The 22,726-nt window shown below is 60.0% G+C and overlaps 1 protein-coding gene across 4 annotated transcripts; it reads left to right on the top strand.

Moving 5' to 3' along the window:
• The first annotated feature begins 7,043 nt into the window (after positions 1–7,043).
• TPRA1 (transmembrane protein adipocyte associated 1) lies at positions 7,044–22,086 on the top strand. 4 transcript variants are annotated; one of them, XM_058288121.1, is made up of 12 exons: positions 7,439–7,705; positions 10,827–10,966; positions 14,714–14,855; positions 14,986–15,118; positions 18,575–18,661; positions 18,777–18,849; positions 18,966–19,045; positions 19,526–19,636; positions 19,762–19,822; positions 20,027–20,129; positions 20,211–20,291; positions 21,457–22,086. In XM_058288121.1, exons 3-12 carry the CDS (start codon positions 14,731–14,733, stop codon positions 21,719–21,721), a joined length of 1,119 nt encoding a protein of 372 aa, XP_058144104.1. In that variant the 5' UTR covers positions 7,439–7,705; positions 10,827–10,966; positions 14,714–14,730; the 3' UTR covers positions 21,722–22,086. The 4 variants fall into 4 exon arrangements, with proteins under 4 accessions (XP_058144102.1, XP_004461238.2, XP_058144104.1 ...); XM_058288119.2 differs by lacking the exons at positions 7,439–7,705; positions 10,827–10,966 and adding an exon at positions 7,044–7,213 and having other exon boundaries at positions 19,526–19,612; XM_004461181.5 differs by lacking the exons at positions 7,439–7,705; positions 10,827–10,966 and adding an exon at positions 7,047–7,213.
• Positions 22,087–22,726: the final 640 nt, after the last annotated feature.

The raw sequence follows: 22,726 nt of genomic DNA, 5'->3' as shown, positions 1-22,726 counted from the left end.
GGGCCAGAGAGTCCGGCCCCGCCCACGCCGGCCCGCAGACCCCGCCTCCCCGCGCCGAGGTGCGCCGCCACGAGGGCGCAGCCGCTGCTTCCGCGCTGAGTGCCGCGGTCTGGGAACTGGGTCTGGAGCGGGGCGCCAAGACTTGGGCAAGTTATGGCTCTTCTGTAGATGAGGCAACTGAAGCGCAGAGCGGTCCATCCCTTCAACCAAAGCTTATGTGCCTACGGGCTGTCTTATGAGCGGACAGTTTCGACTTTTCTCTGAAGCTCTAAGGCACGGAAAGAGCCCCGGTATTGTAGGAAGAGGCAGCTGTAGATGTGTCCTCTCCGAGCGGGGAGCGGAGGCAGGAAGGATGTTCAAGCGGAAAGAACTTGATGTGAAGAGATGGAAAGCTGGACAAGACTTGAGGTTGGAGTGCCCAGGTCACAAAAGATCTCGCAAGTGTTGTCAAGGGATTGTGAATTGTATCCTGAGGACGATGGAGAGTCACAAAAGAGTTTTGAGCAAATTTCGAGACATAACCAGGATGGGTTTTAGGGAAGAAGCCACTGCAGGTTACTCCTCCAATTATAGGTAGCTCTGGACTGGGCACGTCCCATGGTGAGCAGAGGCAGGGCTGGATTTCAACCCTATTGGCCAGGTGCTTCTGTGCAGTGAACAAACACCTCTGGGTGAGACCCTGGCCTACGGGGACCGAAGAGACAGTGAGGACTGGAAATGTCCAAGAGATAGCCAGAAGGTGGAATCCACAGACCTTTGGTGATTGAGAACAGCCAATGGGAGGGATAGCGGATGGCACTAGGATTCTATCCTGCTAGGAGATTAGGTGGATGAGGCTCCATCCCTGAGACAGGGACTGCAGGAGGAGAGGAGCTAACTGAGGGGTGGGGAAGGAAGAGGAGAGGATGAGTTTGTTTTCTGGCTGTGTTGAATATGGGCCCTGACTGGACATAACCAGCAAGCCATTGGATATTTAGGTTTGGGGCTTAAGTTAGGACTATTGCTATAGATTGCTTGGGAGTGATTGCATAATCCAGAGAATGTGCAGCGAGGAGAGAAGACCTATGACTGGGACCTGAGAAAAGCCAACAGTTAAGAGGTATCAACAAAGGATGCTGGGACAGAGCTGCCTAAGGGAGAGGAGGAGACCACGGGAGCTGCTGAGGGGGAAGCAAGAGAAGAGATGGTGGACGGGATTGCATTAGTTATCTATGGCTGTGTAACAAATTATCCCCAAATTTAACAGCTTATGACAATTACCATTTATTATCTCAAGTTTCTGTGGATTGTGGATCTGGGCATGGCTTAACTGAGCTCCTCTGCTGTGATGGTTCTCACCAGGCTAAAATCAAAATGTTGGTTGGAGCTGCTGTCTCATCTAAGAGCTCAACTGGGAGCAGATTCACCTCCCAGCTCACTCTCTTGATGGGACTCACTTCCTCGTAGGCTATTGAACTGCGGGCCTCAGTTCCACACCAGCTGTTGGTGGAGGCTCCTTCAGTTCCTTGCCATGTGGGCCTCTCCATGGGGCAGCTCACAATATGGCAGCTGGGCATCCCATCACACCCTCTGTGTGGTGAGGTATATGATAGGACCAGAGGACCCCATGGCCCTGGCACCCACTGCTGCTCTTTTTTGCTGGAAGGCAGTTCCCTTGGTCTGAGTTGATGTTCCGTGGGATTCTGTCAATGACTCTAACATCCTCTAAGCCCTTGGCTCATGGTGAAGCTCTGGGGCAAGAAAGGCAAATCCATACCCAGGATATGTAACCATCCCAACCAATATGAGTACATGAATATGAATCAGCCCAGCGTCCAGGGGGTCCAGTGTTGTCAACCTGCCAATGACTAGTGGACAGCTGGTCTCCTCTCGGGATGGTATCACTGCTGTGTGTTGCTGGTTGTCTGGACATTTGGCAATAGTAGTAGCTAGAGCAGCCTAGAAAAAGTCCATGCTCTTGGGCCTATGTATAACCCGCATGCCTGCCATCATGGCCATTCTATTAGTGCCAGCCCTGGGGTGGCTGATGACTGAGTCTGGCTGACGTCGATTGGTTGAATCTTGCTCCACTTGGTTATTCCATTTGTGCAAGCACTGGGCAGGGGCGTGATGACAGAGGCTGGCTGACCTAACTGGCTGAAGCCTGCCCTGCCTTCTACTTGGTTGCTTAACACCTGTTCTGTAGTAAATGCTCTTTGGTGAGTGTCTTAGTTTACCAGAGCTCCTATCACAAATACCACAAACTTGTTTTGCTTTACTAATGGAAAATTATTGGCTCATGGTTTTGAGGCTTGAAGAAGTCCAGAATCAAGATATCGGCAGTACTAGCTTTCTCCCCAAAGATTGTAGCGTTCTGCAGCTGGCTGCTGGCAATCCTTGGAGATGCTTGGATCTTTGTCTCCCATTACATGGCATTGTCCTCTCCTTTCTGCTCCTCCAGATCCCGCTGACTTCTGGCTTCTGCCCCTCCCTGTGTGTATGGCTCCTGCCTTCCAGTTTCTTTAGAAGGCCTCCAGTCATACGATCTAAGGCCCACCCTGATTCAGTTGGCCATACCTTAACCAAAAATAACATCTCCGAAATGTCCTATTTACATATAAATCCACACAACCAGGTGTGTAGTTTAGGATTCAGAACAGGTTTTGTTGGGGCACCTGATTCAATCTACCACAGTGAGGATTAAATCTGATACAAAGTTCTTCCACTTTGTGCCCCTCCTCTAGGTCCATCCACATGCTTCTTTCCCAACCTCCTTGACCCTGATCCTCCAGTCTTTCTCCTTTCAGGGTCCTGACCAAGCAGCTAAGCCATTCACCACTGGCCATGAATCCATGTACATTCATACCTTGGGTCACTTTTCTTTCCATTCAAGGTGGATGACCAGATGCACCAGATGTAGAGAATGAGCCAACTTATCTCTGATTCAAGCCCAGCCTTTTTTCTTCTTGGTCAGCTGGTTATAAGGGACCTTTCAATCAACCATAGGTGTAAACTAAGAAAGAAGTACTAGTACACAGTGGTAGATGACATGGGGATCAGGGCCAACTGGTTGTGTAATTTACTCATGCCTTCTCACCCTGTCATGCCCAATCCCAGACGTACCACTTCCATCTTACAATGGGGTGACTTTACAACTTAATGATTTTGATGGAACACAGTTTGTAAGGGACAGCTCTGATCTCATGGCTACTTGATGTCCCATGGTCATCTCCACTGGATCCAATAGTATGGTGGAGCTGCTCTTCAAATGGTATATAGTTCTCTTCTATCAATAGCTTGCCATTGCTCTTGAACCCTAGGCCTCTACATTGTGGCTTTCCACCAGGGCTTGTGATACACTTCTCACAGTATGTTTTGCCACCACCTATGCCTCTAATATCATAAAGTCTGTGGGTCTGTGGCCTAAGGGACAGCCCCTTTTTTCTGTAGCCATCACTCAAAGCTGAAAGCCTTATATGTCACCCAGAGATATATGAGTCAGAGCAGCATTCCCAAATATGGAATATGCTGTCTGCAGAATCCAAAGAGACAAAGCATTGTGCTCCCTTTTCTGTGATGGGATGTGCAAGATCCTTTAATTTGGAGGGATGTCCTCATATGCCCCAGACCACAAGGCCCCTGCAAACTTTACAGATGTGGCAAGCCCTCAAATCTTCCTAGGGCTTATCTCCCACCCTTTGGAACACCTATGTCTCATGAAGCTCTCCATTTACTTGTCATTTCTTTCTCCTCCAGCCCAATGAGCAGGATGCCATCGATAGAGTGAAACAGTGCTATGCTCTGTGAAATGACCACATGGTCTAGGGGACCCTTCAGACTGGATAATAAAGCAAAGGGTGGGAGAGTTAACACAGGCCCAGAGTTAGACCATATGCCTGTTGTCATCTCTCTGTGTGAATGCAAATGGTTTCTGATAGGGGTGAGAAGGAATCACAGTCAGACTGATGGTCACATAACTCAGGCACCTGAGGCCGTGGTGATCTGCATTGGCAGTGACACCACATTCAGCACAGCATCTATAATTGGGGCTATGGTTGGCTAAGTTTGCAGCGAATCTGTGACTATTCTCTATATATTTTTTAAAGGCCAGACTGGTGTATTAAAGAGGGATATGATGCATCTACCCCACTCCATCCCCATGCTTTAGGTCTTCACAGCCGGCACTAATCTCTGCCATTTTCCCTGGAGTCTTAGTTTTCCAGGCTTCTATGACAGATACCACACAGTGGGTTGGCTTCAACAACAAGAATTTATTAGCTCATGGTTTTAGAAGCAAGAAATCCCAAGTCAAGGTACTGGCAAGGCTGTTTTCTCCTGGGATTGGTAGCATTCTGGTGCAGGCTGCCGGCAAGCCTTGAGGCTCCTTTGCATGCGTTTCTGGCTCCCATTACATGGTCATGCCCCCTCCTTACTCACTTCTGTGACTTCTGGATTCTTTTTATGAGGCTTCCAGTAACCCAGATTAAGACCCATCTTTCTTCTGATGACCACACCTTAATTTAAAATAACATCTTCAAAAGATCCCAATTACAATGGGTTCACACCCACAGGGACTCAGAGTAAGATCAAGAACATGTGTTTGTTGAGTTACTTAATGCAACCTACCACATCTGGCACAGGATATTGTTTTTCATTTACTATCTTGACTGAGGTGTGTAAGGGGAGTTTCAGAAGCTTCCATTGAGAACTCTGACACCACAGACCAAGAAGCCAATGTAGGCTTTCTACCAGGTACCAAGTACATCCACCCCAAATAATTAGCCTTCCCGGCTGCCATTTTGAACTTGGTGGTCATCAAGACAATGCATCCACTTTGCTTCTGACAGCTGAGCACTAGCATCTGGCCCCTCTCATTTCTCCATTGCTATTATCCCCAGTGCTACCAGGGAGCACAGTTGTGTAGCAGCAGCTCCTACTGTCAGCTAGGGCCTGGAGAGGGTGACCACCAGTGAGCCTGGTATAGGGCAAAGAACAGAAATTGGGGCTCAAATCTTTGTTTATTAAATTACCATTGAATGAACTTTGTTGTTACCACACTCAGTCCTGGGTATAGGGGATAGGGCAGTGAATAAGCCATTGCTCCTGCCCTCAAGTGGGGGTGAAATAGATACCTTTGGTTATTCCACAAAAACAAGAAAAGCTCCCAGAAACCTACCTGTAAGGTCCAAAATTCAAGAGTATAAAATGTAGGCTTGGGTACTGCAATAGTCATAGAAAACATTCCGCCCACCCCACCCCCAGGAAATCTGTGCCTTCCCCCTAGGACCTCCATAACAAAGTACCACAAATGGATGTCTTAAAACAACAGAAATTTATTTTCTCAGTTCTGGAGGCCAGAAGGAAGGTGGAAATCTGTAGGAAGTCAGAATCCTTCCTTGCCTCTTCCTAGCTTCTGGAGGCGCCAATCTCTGCCTCACTTGTCACGTGGCATTCTGTCTTATATCTGCATGTGTCCAAATTCTCTTTTTTTAAAATTTATTTTTATTCATTTCCCCCAGGATGCCCCAAGATGTGAACCCAGGCCCTCCCATATGGTAGACAGGAGCCCAACTGATTGAGCCACAGCTGCTTTGTCCAAATCCTCTTTTCATGAGAACACCAATCCTCATCGAATTTGGCCTCATTTTAATTTAATTCCATCTGAAATGACCCTATTTCCAAATAGGGGGTTAGGACCTTAACAATTCCATTTTAGGGGGACAAAATTCAACCCATAGCAATTTGTACTGTCTCTAAAATGTAAAGCAAGAGGGCAGTTGTGAAGCGTGGTCACAAATATTTCTCCACTTTCCCAGCACATGGTAACATGGTGGCTTCCTGCCCCCTGGAGGTTGGAAGTGGCCATCTGACTTGCTCTTGCCAGTTACTGTAAACAGAACCGAGGCGTGCAGCCTCCTGGCAGCTGTAAGAGCCGTCCGGGGTTTCCCACGGCCCACTTCTGGCCGCCGTCTTTGATGATCATGAAGGCATGGATGGGAGCTCAGCCTTCCCTGCCTAACGCAGAAACGGAAACGTACACAGCGCACCCCTGACTGCAATCCAGGCTGGAAAAGGCCCCGATCCACCAAGTCCCAAAAGATCACAAGGGGGTGGCATCCTAACCTCCCCGTTCGAGCACAGGGGCTAGAAGACTGGGGCCCACTCTCACTCCAGCCTCGATGTGCCATCACAAGGCGTGTAATCTCGGGTTACCGCCATAATCGGGCACTTACACTTTGTGACAGACACTGAGTGAACCCTGGGCTGCGGCCGGGAGTAAGACAAGCTCAGCCCTGCCCTTGCAACACTGAGGATGAACTAGGAAGCAAGTACATCCATCCAGACCATCATTTTAGATAGCATAAGTGCTCTGAAGGCAGTAAAGGAGCCTTCCATGACAGGGGCTGGACAGCTACTTGAGGACGGGTGGCAGGACAAGATGGAGGTGGCCGCCCTGGGGAATTCCGTGTGAACACGGTCCAGGCAGGGGGGGAGATGCAGAGTCCCGGAGGCAGGAACTAGCTGGTGGTATTCAAGGAAAAGAAACAGAAAGAGGAGGAGGCGGACAGGAGAGAGGGACTCAGAGGCAGGTGGGGCCAGATCCTGCTGGGCCAGTGTGAGAAGAGCTAAGAGGGTAGGATAGATAAGGGAGGGGGGCAAGGGCAGCGTCAATCAGGGAAGGCTTCCCGCAAACGGTTGCGTTGGAGTGGAGGGCTGAAGTTTGAAATTGGGGTGGTCATTGTGTGCGCTTCAAACCCTGGCGTCCTGGCTTTGTCACTTCCTAGTTGAGTGGCTTTGGGCAAGTTATTTAACCTCTCTAAGCCTCAGGTTCCTCCTCCAAAACGGGACTCATTAAAACCACCCGGAAGGGCTGTAGTGAAGATGAGTGCTCCCCGAAAGCAGGCGAGTGGCCCTGGGGGCGGACGCTCAGGCGGCGTGGGCACGCTGAGGGCAATGCTCCTCCAGAGGGAGGGTTTCCCGCACTTCCTCCCTCACCCTCGCGGCCACAGGTCACCAGGAAAGGTGCCACCGTGCCGCGCGGCAGGCGGCACGCGAGGGGCGGTCCCCTGGGGCTCCTCCCAGGACTTCTGGGGGCACGACTCCCTCTCCCGCCCGGTTCCCCGGCAGCAGCCCGGCTTCCTGGAGGAGGGGCGCTAGGGGCAGTGATCCGGCCGGTGACAGCTGTTGGCAGCGTCCTCGGCTCCAGGGCCCGGGATGCCGGCCCGCGTTCCGGGTGAGAAACGCCGCCGCTTCCCTGCCGGTTCTCCCGGGGCTTCCCGTCCCCGCGGGGCTTTGAAGCGGCCTCTTTAAGAGGCCAGCGAGGCGCCCCGCCTCCTACGAGTCTGATTGGCTTCTTCCGTCCTCTTGGCGGCGGCGGCCCATTCCTATAGGCTCCCGGCGGGCGCGGGGCGGGCCCGAGTGCTACGAGGCGGGGGACTGTGGCTGTTTTCGCAATTTGGGCTGGACGAAAAAGTCGGTCCTGCCTTCCGGGTCGCCGCTGCCCGGAAGGGCGGCCCGGTGTCCAGGCCCGGTGTCCAGGCGCCTTGCCTTGCCTTCCCGGCCTGTACCCCAATTCCCGCGGAGCCGGCCGCCCGCCGCCCTGGGGCGACGCTGCCCAGCCCCGCGTCTCCTCCGGGCGCTGGGACCGGAGCCGCGGGTCCTCGGAGCCGGTGGCGGCGGATGGGCGGCCCTGGCGGCGGGGCCTGAGCGCGCCCGGGGCTCTCGGGTAAGGAGGGGCGCTCGTCCCCCACTCCCCCACCGCGAGAGGAGCCCGGCCGACAGGGCGCCCCCTCCCCTGCACCCCGCGCTGGGTGGAGAGCCCGCCAGGCTCCCTGGAAGCCCTGGGGCCGCCGCCAGATAAGCCAGATAAGCCCACAGCTGACGGGGGCCCAGCGGTTGCCTCTCCTTCCTGCACAGCCTCAGAGGACACCCCTGGGAGGTCCGAGGGCCCCTGGTAGGAGGACCTGAAACGGAGGACCCCAAGGAAGAGGGGACCCTGGAATTGCAGTCCCATCCGGGTTGGGGACCGTGGAGTGACCCCCCAGCCAGTGGCTTCGCTGTGGCCTCGGGCAACCTCAGAGGGCGGGGGTGGGCGTGTGTTCGCCCGCTGGGGCTGCAGCTCCGCCAGGGCCATCTTGAGGCTTCAAGGTCTCTGCTTCTGCAGGACTCAGGAGGGTGGGGGGTGGCCGTGCCTTCCTGCCCCTTAGTGGGGAGGGAGTTGTGGGGTGCTCCCAGGCAGCTCCTTGCCCTACTGCAGGGCTTGGCCACACTGCGCTCGGGGTTCATTTGGTCACAGCTTATTTCCCATTTTGTTGAGAACTTCTTACGTGCCAAGCCCTGTCCTAGGGGATTGGGCTCATGAATAAGACTGACAAGGACCCCGTCTGATTTAGACAGACAGTAAACAGGTGAACTGACAACCAGGGCAACTTCAGACCGAGGCAGAGAACACACACACGGGTGGGCTGGCCTCTGGTGATGGTCAAGGAGGGCTTCTCGGAGGAGGTGGCTACAGAGCTGAGCTAGAAAGGCTGGGGGAGGGGCAGGCAGAGGGAACAGCCAGCCCAGAGACCCTGAGAAGGAACGAGCGTGGCAAACTTGAAGGCCAAAGAGAAAGCTGGTGGCTGGAGAGTGGACCGCAACAAGGCGGGGGCCAGCCCAATGGGGCTGAGCCTTGAAGGCCAAGGGCAGGGGCCCAGGCCTCCCCTTCTTCCTGGGGGGGGGGCTCCTGCTTGTGCTGCCCACAGCTTACCTAGCAGCAGCAGCCTTCCTACGACATGCCAGCCTCCCCCCTGCCCACGGCTGAAGGAGGTGTGTGTTACAGGGGACTTGGTCTCTGTCCTGCGGCGCCTTCATCCTGCTTCCCTTCCACGCTTCGGAAGCTCACCTCTCTCTGGGGACCATCCAGCCACCATGAATAAGTCCAGCCCCTCTCCTCTGCTATTTTCTCCAGGGTTTTCCCTTCCCCTAGCCCTGGGTGAGTGGGGGTGGGTTTCAGTCTCACTGCACAGATGAGAGACAGGAAAGCGGAGGCCCTGGGACGGGACGGTCCGGCCATGGCCCACAGGGTCCCCCGTGCACCTGCATCCCACTGCCGGCTTCTGAGACTTTCTTTTCTGACGTGGTGTCCTCGAGGCTGGCCACTTCCCCTTCCCTTGCTGGTCTTAGCTGCCCCGCTCCCTGTTCCCGGCCTCAGCCAGCCCTCCCAACTGCCCCCTTGTCCTGAGCCTGTGGCCCCTCAGCTCTAGAGGGGCCTGCCCGCACCCCACAGGTGGAGAAACCGATGCTCAAAAGCGGGGCACCTGGCAAGGTGTTGATGGGGGGAGGATGGGCGGCAGCCTCTGGAGACAGAAAACTGGATTCCAGGCTGGGCCGGTGATGCCCCCTGTCTAAGCGTCTGTACAGCGGGGGTACCATGAGGCCTTCCCTCATCCAGCTGTTTGTCCCGTGCGCCGGGCCGGGTCCCCTGACCGCCTGCTCTGCTCTTGTGGAATCAGCAGCGGGGGTGGGCTGGGGCCGAGAGCGGCTGACACCCCTCCTTCCTCATCTCACACACCCGGCAGCAAACTGGGGCTTCGAAAGGCGTCCTTGGGCTTGTGGGTCCAGTGCCCGCACGGACCCCCAGCCCTGCGCTGGCAGGAGGCAGAGGTGACCCTGGTACTTTGGAAGCAGCGGTGACCTTGGTACCTGGGGTGCTTTGGAAGCAGCAGTGACCTTGGTACCTGGGGTGCTTTGCGGGCGTGGACTGCTGGGTCTTGTTTGCACCTTACAGCAACCTGGTTAGATAGGAGCTCTGGTCCCCAGGACAAGGTGAAGTCACTCTCCCAAGGTCACACAGCTAGTATGTGCAAGAGCCAGAAGTGCAACCAGGTCTGCCCCACTCTGTGACCTGTGTTTTCACTGTAAGTTAGAAAAATCAGACTCAAACGGACAGAAGCAGGAAGGGGAATTTGTTGGGTTAAATATGTGAAAATTCCGGGCGGTAGGACTGGCTTCGGGTGTGGCTGGCTCCATGGGCGCCAATGTGATGACCGGGACCTGGCCCCCTCTGTCCCTCAGTTCCACTCCCTCCGTGCTGGCCTTCTTCTCAGCTGGGCTCTCCGACCGCCGCCTCCGCCATCTCAGCAGAGGGTAACTGTTTCCCATAACTTCACCCGAAACCCCAGGGCTAACTTTGATTGCCCAGGGCGGTGGGCCCCCTGATTGGCTGTCTTGGGTCACATGCACATTCCCTGGGCTGAGGGGGCGGAGTCAGCTCTTCAAACCCTGGAGGCTGGGACCGGCAGGGCCCACCCTGCAGGACCCACCCTGCCCCTCACCTCTGGACATGCTCCCTCGCTTCCCCACCTCCCCCGGGTTTAGGGGCCTCTGATTCCTCTCTGTTCCGGTTGGGGGCCCAGGAACCCTGCCCAGATATAGGGGTTGGGTGCGTGGCCGGGTCCCCCAGGCCTGGCGACTGGGCTGCCAGGCCCAGAAGTGACTCTATCAGGCTCGGCCTTGCCGCAGGGCGGTGGGGAGCGCGCAGGAGGAAGCTTTGGGTCAAAAATGTTCTCAACTCAAAGTGACTTGGGAAGGGTCATCTCGTGTCCCCAGAAATCCAGAGGGAGACGGCCATACACAGAGAGGAAGGTCCTTTCTCCCTGAGGGTGTCTCTGCTCTGGGGAATCACGTTTTCCAGGAGCCTTCTACCGTGTTTCCCTGGCCGGAATGGCGCCACGGGCCCCTGCTCTGGCAGGAGGAGCACCTGCTGGCCTCCCTGCCTTGACCGGGTCCTCTCTGCAGGGCCCCACGTTGGCGATTTGGGAAAGGACGGTGGTTCATTTTGTGACGTGTCCCCCAAATAGCAGGGCGTTTGGCAGCCCTGGGCCCTGTACGCGAAATAGAAACACCTGCTGCACTCCCTCTTGCCCCGCTTCTGCAGTCGTGTCACACTGCCTTCCAGAGGTGGATGGTGCTGCTCCACGCCTGCCCTGGTCCCCCACACAAGGTTAGTGGAGTCAGCTCTACGCCCGGGTGGGGCCTTGTGGAGATTTCCTTGATCAAAATACCAGCTTGATAGCAAGGAAGAAGGGGGGCAGGGTCTGGTGGGGATACCACCACCTGCATCCTCACAGTTTCAAAATATCCAGTGGCTCAGACCAGAAATCCTGTGACCATCATCCTCCCCTGCTCCCGGAATTTGATCTGTCAGCCATCTCATTGGCCCACCCTCCAAAAGGAGCCCCACACCAGCCCCCACAGCGCCGCTCCACTAGCTCACGCTCCTTACTATGAGCTCTTACCCGGACCTGTGCAGTAGCACCTCGGAGGGGTCTCCCGACCTCCACTCCTCCCAGCTTTGGCCTCCACGCAGCAGTCAGAGCGATCCTCTCCGCCGGTAAATCAGACCTATGACTTGCCTTCTTGCTACATTGAGAATTAAGTCACACTGCGTGGGGTCATGTGGCCCACGTGACCTGGATCCTGCTGACCTTTCTGATTGTATCACAGCCACACTGGTTCAAAGTGTTTGTACCTCAGGACCTTTGCATTTGCCATTCTCCTCCTGGAATGCAGCTTATCAAGGTCTTTCCAAGGCTGGCTCCTCCACTATTTAGATCTCAGATCAAATGTCACCTTGTTGGAGAGGCCTCCTCTGGCCTCTGCATTGGGATTAGGGCTTAGCTGTTGAGATTAGGGCTTAGCTGTTGAAAGGAAGACCGAGATAACAAAGTGGAAGGCTATTTCAGTCTGTGATGTGACAGCCTGCTTGTGAGCTGCCCAGGCTTTGCATGACAGCTCCGTCAGGTCGGGGCCTAGACAACTTTCTTTGGTTGTTGCTATTCTAGAACTGTTACTGCTGGGGGAGGTGGGCTTTAGACCAGTACCAGAGAGAATTAATATCACAGGTCCTGTTCTTTTTGTTTTTTAAGCAGTTTTATTGAGATATATTCACATACTGTACAGTCTGTCTAAAGTGTGTAATCAGTGGCTTTTAGTAGAATCACACTATTGTGCATTCATCACCACAAAAACTTCAGAACAATTTGATTACTCCAAAAAGGAAAACTCCACATCCCTTAGCAGTCACCTCTCAATCCTGCTATCCTTCCTCAGCCCTACATAACCACTGATCTAATTCATCTTTATAAATTGATTTATATTTACATTTATGTAAACGGAATCATATAACAGAGTTGCTTAGCATAATAATTTTTTTGTCTGATATTGACATGTAACATTAACATACATTTGGTTTCAAAGAAAAATAGTCTTATATGTGCTATATTATCCATGTTCATATTTCCCATGAGGATTTACTATGCTATACAATCCCACATTACATTTTTAGCTTTCCTTTTAGTAATATACATGACCTTAGACTTTCCCTTTCAACCACTGTCAGACTCATATAATAGCAGTGTTAGTTACAAACATTATGTTGTGCTTCACCTTTTCATTTCCAAAGATTAACACACATCTTTTTTACCAATTCTGCTCAACCCTCAGCTTTCCATTCTCTAACCTCATAGACAATTTATACTCTTATTACCCTCAACTCATGGCTTGTCTCGTGGCCTCAAATGGCTGCTCCTGCTCCTGCCCCCACATCCTAGTGCCTATTCTAGGCAGTGGAAAGGGAGAAAGGTGCAACCTGAAATTGGCCAACGTTACTTTGCTCTCATCCCATTGGATAAAGCTTGGCCATGTGGCCATACCCAGCCGCAGGGGCAGCTGGGGACAGCAGTCGTTATTCCTGGAAGCCACGAGCCAGCTAAAATCCAAGGGTTTTACTTAAGGGAAAGGTGGACGTTGGGGCACCCCTAGCAGTCTCTCCTGTGTTCTCCACCATTCTGGTCCACTCCTGTTTTACTTTCTCCTTGGCACTTATCGCCAGGAGAAACTTGCCTTTCAGTAAGTGGGGTTTCGTGCTCGTTACCAGCTTCATTCTCTAAAGCGAAGGCCCGTGAGCATGGCCTTGTCTGGCCTCGGCACCTAGACCTGCACCTGGCTTGCAGAGAGGAAGAATGAATGAATGAACCACCTTCTTTCTTTGGACCTACTATGCGCCAGGCACCTCTTGTCCTCTTGGCTGCTCCCTGTCCCCCGTGGAGGTGTCCCGTCCTCATTCTATGGAGGGAGATGCAATCGCACGGGTAGCGCAGGCCCTGCGGGGGAGAAGAATGGAGGAGGGGGCTGACTGGGCCCTGGGGCTCCAGCCCACCCCCTTCTTTGGAGGCTTTTCCTGCGCTCAGCTGGGGGTGGGCATCACGAGCAACTTCCTGCCTGGGGTCAAGCCGTGAGAATGTCCCTAAATCTCCTGCAGTCCTGGTGCAGCTTGGGCTGTTGCTCGGGGCTGGGTGTGAGCAAAAAACCTGGGAAGGGCTCCTGCTGGGGCGCTGCCAGCTCTTCTGGCCACAGGGTGCTCGGCTCCTGGGACCGCTGGCCGCCAGGGAGGCTTGCACTGTCCATGGGTGCAGCGTTTTAATTCTCTGTTCATTCATCGCACCCATCATGGGTGTGTGGCTTAATGAATCAGCCCCCAGTAAACACACCTGGGCACCGCCCCCCAGCCCAGGCCGGACGATGGTAGGCTTCCCTCCGGGACTGCCGCCTCCGCCCTCCGCAGAGGGGCCAGGGTCTACGCGGGCCTGGGCCTGGCTCTGCTCAGCACCGTGCACGCGTGCATGCTGCAGCTGAGGGGCTCTGGTGACCCTGACCGTCCCAGTGCCCTCTCTGGCGCCCCTGCACGTGCGTCCCCGTCAGGCACGGCGGGGCCATGTCACCAGGCCCCCGTTCTTTCAGGCCACCCATCGCAAGCGTTAGCACCTGGAAAGCCCTGGCGCCCCGGCCTGGCCCGGCTTCCCCCGCCGGGAGCCCCACTGCTGTCCTCTGAGAGGACCCCTGTGTCCTGGCACAGTCCCCCAGGCCCCAGAGCCTCGGCTCTCCTGTCTTCCAGGCTGCACCCCCGACCCTCTCCATCCCAGAGTGGACGTACCTGTGGGCAGCCCCTGGGCCTTTGCACACACTGTTCCCTGTCCTCTCGCCCACTTGGAGACCTGGTGTGCATCTTCCAGGCGTGGCCATCGTCCCCTCCATCTGCGTCGACCTCCCCAGAGCAGCAGCCTAGGGGGGAGGAGAGCCGGAGGGGGCGCTGAGGGGCACTTCACCTGCCAGCTGGCCGAGCCCACTTCCGCATGGAGGGGGCCACAGCCAGTGGCCACCGAGAACCTAACGTGCGTGGGCGCTGCGGAGGTGCCCACCTGACCCTCACTGCAACCTCGGGGGGCGGACAACTGTCATTCCAACCATTCCCCAGGGGGAAGCAGGAAGTGGGGGGCCGAGCTGGGGCGCAAGCCGGGGGCTGGCCCCAGAGCCCCTGCCCCTAACCACGCCGCTCCCTTGCTCCGGAGCGCAGGGGTTAAATGGGGGCGACGCCAAGGAACTTGGATCGCTGTGCCGGGCACAGGGGCATGCTCAGTCAGCGGTGGTGGCTTCGGTTTTCATTGGGAGGTCAGGAGACAGGGCCTGAGAGGAGGGTGGGGGCTCCTGCCCAGGGACTGCGTGGGGACTGGGTGGTGACGCACACAGAGGCTCCGTACCCGCCCTGCACCCAGCAGGCCCTGGAGCTGGACTGCCCCGTGGGGCGTCAGGGGCGTTTGCCTGGGCTGGGAGGGTTCTGCTGGGGGCCAGGGACCCTGGCTCCCGCCCCCCAGCCTCTGCGCACTAACCCGAGTGGCTCTGCCGTCCCCAGGGCTGGCTGCTGGCTGGATGGACACCCCGGAGGAGGTGCCACGGGCCAACGGGAGCACCACGCGGCCCCCACCCCTGGCGCCAAACATCAGCGTGCCTCACCCGTGCCTGCAGCTGCTCTACGAAGACATCGGCACCTCCAGGTGCGCGGCCGGCCCTGCCGGGAAGCTGGGCTGTACGCGCGTGGGCTTCCCAGCGCGCGTGTCGGGGGGCTGCGGGGGGTGGGGTGCGCATGTAACCCCGCTGCTGAGCCAGCTCCGTGCCCATCCCCAGGGTCCGGTACTGGGACCTCCTGCTGCTCGTCCCCAACGTGCTCTTCTTCATCTTCCTGCTCTGGAAGCTTCCGTCTGCTCGGGCCAAGATCCGCGTCACCTCCAGCCCCATTTTTATCACCTTCTACATCCTGGTGAGTCCATCCCAGTCAGTGGCAGCCAACCCAATTCCAACTGGCTTAAGTGAAAAAAAGAGAAAAAAAAAGGGAATTAAGTGCCTCGTGTATGGAAAAACTCCAGCTTCAGGTATGGCTGGATCCAGGGGGTTAAATGATGCCATTAAGAGAATGTCTGTCTGTCCCTCTGGTCTCTGCTCTCCTCTGGTCTTGTCTCAGATGAGCTCTTCCGTATGGTGTCAAGGATGGCCAAGAGTAGTTTGGGGCTAATATTCTGCCTCCCTCCTGCTGCTACCAGAGAGTACCTCTTTCCCAGTAGCCAGTACAGGCCCTGCGTTCCCCCTGACTGGCCCAGCTTGGGTCACGTCCTCACCCCTGGCCTGGCCAGTGTGACCAACAGGGAAAAGGGCACTTTTGGGGCTCGGAGGGTGGGGCCAGCCCAGCCAAACCAGGTGGACCGCATTGGAGAGAGGCAGGTGGGCCTGGAAAGGAAACAGGGGAAACTGTTTTTGGAGAGAAGGGAAACAGATGCTGGGCTGGGGGAGATGTCCAGTGCAGCCTCCCTCTGTCCACCGTCCCCTGTGTCCAGCCATCTATACATCCCACGAGACCTCGTGGTGCAGGCTCCTTTCCAGTTGGGTGAGCCCGTGTGTCCGTCCTCGGGCTCTGGATGTGTGTCCCCTGCTCTTCGGTGAGAACCCGTGGATACCACTGGCCGAGAGCTGACCGGCTCCCAGGGTCCCCCTCTTTGTAGCCTGGCTCAGAACTTCCCAGGTCGGAAGGCGGGTGGTGGGTGAGCAGAGAAGCAGGGGAGGGGCTGGGGGGCCCTGGCGGCCATGGGTGGGGGCTCCTGGGGCCACTGGCAGCCTGGAGTCCCCTCCCACCCCCTCCCCTGCGATGGTGTGGCAGGCACGGGGACTGAGGTCTGCTCTCTTCTCTGCTCCTCTCCTGCCCTTCTGACCACACCCTCGTGTACGTGTTTACTCCTCAGACACTGGGCACCTCCGCAGGCCAGGCAGGGGCCGCTCTGGAGTCACGGGCCGCACCTGCCTGAGCTGGTGGCGTTCAGGGGAGCCGGGAGGACGGTGGCGCTCAGCAGCTGTCAGCCTCCCCAAGGCCCAGCTGCCGTTTTCATGGCACGAAGGGGTGGGCGGCGTATGAGTCTGGGCTCTTGTTTCAATATGCCGGGAAACCCCGCTTAACCACACGGAAGCCAGAGGGGAGGAACTGAGGCAGAAACAGCGGCCCCCGGGCTGCAGGCCTGGCCGCATCAGGGCGCCCATCTCCCTCTCAGCTGGGTCTCTCTCCGACATTACTCTTTGAGAAGCTGCCCTTGTGGCAGCAAGACAGTCCCAGGGGTCCCAGGCTGGTACCCCATCAGCTTCCTTTCCCCAGGGACGGGGGGCGGGGCTGCACCGGATGTCCTGGGTCTGCCTTCCACCCCGTATCCCTGAACCGCGTCTGAGGCCAGGGGAGCGGCGAGCGCCAACTGGCCCGTTCCCAAGGCCAGGCTCGCTGGGAAGCACAGGGACAAAAGCGAGGCCTCTGAAGGCCCCCTCCAGAGCCGCCCTCTCCCCAGCCCCCTGTCTCGGGATTAGCGCATCAGTGACAGCGCTGAGGCCAGCGTGCCCTTAGTCCTCGCTGGGTGCCAGGCACTCTCCTGCTGCATGTATTTCCCCCCTTGCTACCCCAGCAGTCAGACGCGGCAGGTGCTCTTTTTACCCCCACTTTCACAGATGAGGAAACTGAGGCCCGAAGGTGCAGTTTACTTGCCTGAAGCCACAGAGCTGGGATTTGAAGCCCGGCAGTCTGGCTCCACCTCGTCAAACTCTCCTCCCCCTTCTGGCCCCTGTTTCATTTCGTCGGCCTGGGATCCAGGATGTCAGCTTAGTGGGGAAACTGAGGCCCAGAGGGGCGGGGGGCTGGGCGGGAACGGGCAGTCCTGAGGCCGCAGAGGGTGTTCGAGCCTCACCTCCTGGAGACTCCTCCTTGCCTCCCTGCCTCCCTGGAACCAACGTGCCCTCGGGTTTTTGGCTGTTTAGGTTGAAATCCTCCTGTGCTGGAGGACGGGTGGCTCCTGCAGGTGCGGGGGTGGTCTGTGGCCTGCGATGCCCAGTGTCCCCCATCCCCGGCCCCGTCTGGCCTGCGATGCCCAGTGCCTCCCACCCCCGGCCCCGTCTGTCCTGCGATGCCCAGTGCCTCCCACCCCCGGCCCTGTCTGTCCTGCGATGCCCAGTGTCCCCCACCCCCGGCCCCGTCTGGCCTGCGATGCCCAGTGCCTCCCACCCCCGGCCCCGTCTGGCCTGCGATGCCCAGTGTCTCCCACCCCCGGCCCCGCCTGTGGCCTGCGATGCCCAGTGTCTCCCACCCCGGCCCGTCTCTCGCCTGCGATGCCCAGTGCCTCCCACCCCTGGCCCTGTCTGTCCTGTGATGCCCAGTGTCCCCCACCCCCGGCCCCGTCTGGCCTGCGATGCCCAGTGCCTCCCACCCCCGGCCCCGTCTGGCCTGCGATGCCCAGTGCCTCCCACCCCCGGCCCCGTCTGGCCTGCGATGCCCAGTGCCTCCCACCCCCGGCCCCGTCTGGCCTGCGATGCCCAGTGCCTCCCACCCCCGGCCCCGTCTGGCCTGCGATGCCCAGTGCCTCCCACCCCCGGCCCCGTCTGGCCTGCGATGCCCAGTGCCTCCCACCCCCGGCCCCGTCTGGCCTGCGATGCCCAGTGTCTCCCACCCCCGGCCCCGTCTCTCGCCTGCGATGCCCAGTGTCCCCCACCCCCGGCCCCGCCTGTGGCCTGCGATGCCCAGTGTCCCCCACCCCCGGCCCCGCCTGTGGCCTGCGATGCCCAGTGTCCCCCACCCCCGGCCCCGCCTGTGGCCTGCGATGCCCAGTGTCCCCCACCCCCGGCCCCGCCTGTGGCCTGCGATGCCCAGTGTCCCCCACCCCCGGCCCCGCCTGTGGCCTGCGATGCCCAGTGTCCCCCACCCCCGGCCCTGTCTGGCCTGCGATGCCCAGTGCCTCCCACCCCCGGCCCCATCTGGTCTGCGATGCCCAGTGTCCCCCACCCCTGGCCCCGCCTGTGGCCTGCGATGCCCAGTGCCTCCCACCCCCGGCCCCGCCTGTGGCCTGCGATGCCCAGTGTCCCCCACCCCCGGCCCTGTCTGGTCTGCGATGCTCAGTGCCTCCCACCCCCAGCCCGTCTGGTCTGCGATGCCCAGTGTCCCCCACCCCTGGCACCATCTGGTCTGCGATGCCCAGTGTCCCCCACCCCCGGCCCCGTCTGGCCTGCGATGCCCAGTGTCTCCCACCCCAGCCCGTCTCTCGCCTGCGATGCCCAGTGCCTCCCACCCCCAGCCCGTCTCTGTCCTGCGATGCCCAGTGTCCCCCAACCCCGGCTCTGTCTGGCCTGCGATGCCCAGTGCCTCCCACCCCGGCCCTGTCTGGCCTGCGATGCCCAGTGTCCCTCCCCGGCCCGCCAGGTGTTCGTGGTGGCGCTGGTCGGCATCGCCCGGGCCGTGGTGTCGATGACGGTCAGCACCTCGGACGCTGCCACCGTGGCTGACAAGGTGCGTCCGGGCCGGCCGCGCAGGGGTGGCGCGGGGGAGGGCGCGGCCGGGGGCGCCGGGTGCCGGGGCGTGGGCTGGCCGGCCCGCCCGCTGACGCCTGCCCACCTGTGTCCAGATCCTGTGGGAGATCACCCGCCTCTTCCTGCTGGCCATCGAGCTGAGCGTGGTCATCCTGGGCCTGGCCTTCGGTGCGTGTGCCCTGGGGGCTCGGGCCCGGGGCCCGCGCTCTCCCTCCCCGGCGGGGGCGGCCCCTCCCGGCGGGCCGCGGGCAGCTGCCGCCCGCTGACTGGCGCGTTCCTTCCAGGCCACCTGGAGAGCAAGTCCAGCATCAAGCGCGTGCTGGCCATCACCACGGTGCTCTCCTTGGCCTACTCGGTCACCCAGGTGAGGGGACGGGGGCCTGGAGTGCTCCCGAGCCCCCCGCTGAGGCCGGGTGAGGGCGGGGCCCGGGTTTGAGGGCTTACCAGGTGCAGTGCTCCTGACTCTGAATGCCAGAGAAACCCCCTGGGGTGCTGGTAAGGGGGGGCCCTCAGGCCTCCCGGGGGCTCTAGCCAGCAGGCCAGGTGGGGTCCAGGAACCATCCGGGCAGTGAAAACGTGGGCCCGGTGGCCCCTCTCTCAGGGGGGAGCGGAGGCCACACCTTAACCTTCTCTGCTCCCCCCTGCCCCCATCACGCGTGACTCAGGCGGGCAGGGCCTGGCCGGAGAGCAGGCTGGGCAGGTAACCGAGCCGGGCCCCGCGGAGCTGGAAGGCCAGGCCGAGAAGGGTGGCCTTGGCGGATAGGGGCCCTCGGGGCGGGGCCTTTCCCGGGGGCAGGGCCTGGCCACACCCTCCCCTCGCCCTTCCCCCCGCCCGCCCCCACAGGGCACCCTGGAGATCCTGTACCCAGATGCCCACCTCTCCGCTGAGGACTTCAACATCTACGGGCACGGGGGCCGCCAGTTCTGGCTGGTCAGCTCCTGCTTCTTCTTCCTGGTGAGGGGGGCCCTGGTGAGCCTGGCTGCCTGGGTGGGCAGGGTGAGCCTGGCTGCCTGGCCCTGGGCTTGGGGTCCTCCTGGGGTGCCCCCGCCTTCCCCCTGAGCCCTGCCCTGCCTCCGCAGGTCTACTCCCTGGTGGTCGTGCTCCCCAGGACCCCGCTGAAGGAGCGCATCTCCCTGCCGTGTGAGCTGCTGCGTGGCTCTGGGAGGGGCGGGGGCGGCTGGGGGCTCCGTTGGGGCCGTGGAGCCTGCAGCCGGAGAACCCCGGCCAGGGCGGGGGTGGGGGAGCCTCCAGGGGACCCCGGAGAGCGTCCCTGATCCCCCGCTGGACGGGGGGAGGCAGAGCCTGGCCCGGCACCTCACGGCCCCCTCCCCTCCGGGTCCGCAGCGCGGAGAAGCTTCTACGTGTACGCGGGCATCCTGGCGCTGCTCAACCTGCTGCAGGGTCTGGGGAGCGCGCTGCTCTGCGCCGACATCATCGAGGGGCTCTGGTATGTGGTCGGGGGCGGAGGGGGGGGGGGCGTCGCGATGGGGATGGGCCCCCTGACCCGCCCCCTGTCCCCACCCTGCAGCTGTGTGGACGCCACCACCTTCCTCTACTTCAGCTTCTTCGCGCCCCTCATCTACGTGGCCTTCCTCCGGGGCTTCTTCGGGTGAGCCCCCCTCCCCCACCCAAGGACGGGGTGCGGGTGCTGGCCTGGCCCGGGTCCTTGCTCCCTGCCGCCCTCCGGCTCGATGGCCGCGGCGCCCCCGTGTGGCCTCCGGCGGGACTGCACCTTCCGCTTGCTCCGCGCGTGCGCGCGCGTGCGGGGCTCCCGGCGCCGGCCCGGGCCAGGTGGCGTGAGCGCGCGGTGTGTGTATATAAATACCTGTACATGTGTCTGTACACACACACCCATGCACACGCAATCCACGGAGCAGCCTTGCACACTCTTCCGCCTTGCTGCATTTCACTTAGCCGTGGATCCCCTCCCGCACGCAGCAAGCAGGCAGCCTGCACACCCGTGCCAGGCACGGCGAGGGAAAGTGGGCACAAGTTCTGGCCCTCACGGGGCCCGTGTTCTAGCTGGGAACGCCCGGGGAGGAGAGCGGGTTTGGCGTGGGAAGGCCAGTGCAAACTAGAGGAGGTGGGGTTGGGCGGGGGTGCACTTTCGTACGCATGAGCGCGGGGATGGGGGCGTGCCGGGAAGCTGGGGTGCTGCGGAAACGCGGGGCGGGGGTCTGGCTCCCAGACTCCACCGGGGAGTTTGTCCCCCAGATCCTTCGTTTCCCGCTTGCCGGGCCTGAGGCTGCGGTGGGGGGCGCCTGCCTCCCTCGTGGGCCGCGAGGCGGCCTTAGAGCTGGGCGGGTGCGGATTTTCGGGTGGGGGGCGGACTTGATGGACCCAGCCCCTCCGCGGCCCTGGTGGGCTTGACCTGGGGCCCTCGCCTTTCTCTCCCCGAGCCGCAGGTTCCCTTTTGTAGAAGGGTGCCACCCTCCCTGTTGAGTGACAGATGGGGCGCCGAGTGCGCAGTGATTGGGGGGCTGGGGCGGTGGGCACGCTGGGGCGCTGGTCAGAGGCTCCTCGTGTGCCTGCGCCTGCCCTGCACCACTGCGCCCTGCCCCACGAGGCTGGGGAGGGAAGACACCTGACACCACGTGCCCCAGCTCGCCGGCAGAAGCGGGAGGGGCCAGGCCTGGAAGGAGGCCTCTTTGACTCGCTGGAAAGCCCAAGCCACGGGGGCCGCGGGGGTGGGCCTCCGACTGCTTTCCCCGCCCGGCGCCCAGAGGGAGGCCCCGTCCCAGCTCACCTCCCGCCGCCCCCCTCTTCCCCACCAGCTCGGAGCCCAAGATCCTCTTCTCCTACAAGTGCCAAGTGGACGAGGCGGAGGAGCCGGACGTGCACCTGCCCCAGCCATATGCCGTGAGCCGGCGGGAGGGCGCAGAGGCCGCGGGCGCCGGGGGGGCCTCGGCCGCCTGCTACTCGAGCACGCAGTTCGACTCGGCCGGGGTGGCCTACCTGGACGACGTGGCGTCCATGCCTTGCCACACTGGCAGCATCAACAGCACAGACAGTGAGCGCTGGAAGGCCATCAACTCCTGAGCGGCTGGCGGGAGCAGGCCCCTCGGGGGAGCACATGGGCCTGGCGGAGAAGGGCGGGGGCGCGGGCTGCCGTCACCCCAGGCTGCGGGCCTCTCCGGCCCAGCCGCCCCCGGCCAGCGCCCCCTGCCCCTCACCTGCTCGGGACCTCGGCCCGGGCCCTGACGTCCTAAGGCCAGGCCTGCTGCAGCAGCCCCAGGGCCCCTCCTCCCTCCCCAGTGTGGCCCTGCAGGACTGGTCTGGCCTTCCTCGCCCCCCACCCCGCTCCCCACGGTGCATCGACCTCCTCAGAAGCCCGCCGTGACTGATGGGCCAAAGCGTGTATATTTTCTTGATCTATTTTTTAATAAAAAGAAAAGGAGCAGGAAGCGTCCACGTGGAGGTTTGGATGGAACTTGGGGCTGGTTCCCTTGGGCGGCCTCAGGGCTGTGGCATCCCGGGGACCCCAGCACGCCCCTCGGCGTCCTGAGCCCTGGGAAAGGCCGGGGGGTCCCTTCGTTGCCGGATGCTCGCTGGTGCCTGGGCCCTGGGCTGGCTGCGGGGGAGGTGGGGGGAAAGCAGGTCTGGCCAGCCCTGCCCTGCGGGCCCTGCTTGAGCGGAGCAGACGGTGGAAGGAGGGAGCCTCGGCTTTCGGGGCGGAGGCCTGCCCCGCCCTGTAAGGAGACGGGCTTTGGACCGGCCAGCCCAGGCCCGGCCTCTCCCTTCCACTCAGTGATCTTGGCCCAGCACGTCCCCTCCCTTGGCTCCCGCTCTGCCGCCTGTGAAATGGGGATAAGCACACCTGTTTTAAGGAGTCTGTAAGGATCAGAAGACGGAGAGCAGAGACAACTAGCACTGGATAATGAAACAGTTGGCGCCAACTCTCTTTATCTTTGTCACCCAGTCTAGCACTTGGCACATCGTAGGCACTCACCACACGCATGCGGCCTGGGGAGTGACGTGTAGAGCCAGGGTGGGCCGAGGAGCTGAAACGGGAATGAATGAGAATGAAGCCCGGGGGTCTGTAAA

The sequence above is a fragment of the Dasypus novemcinctus genome, chromosome 26, assembly GCF_030445035.2.
Source record: "Dasypus novemcinctus isolate mDasNov1 chromosome 26, mDasNov1.1.hap2, whole genome shotgun sequence".
Taxonomy (NCBI): Eukaryota; Metazoa; Chordata; class Mammalia; order Cingulata; family Dasypodidae; genus Dasypus; species Dasypus novemcinctus.
Note: the sequence above shows the minus strand (reverse complement) of the source record. Positions and strands in the feature narration are given on the sequence as shown.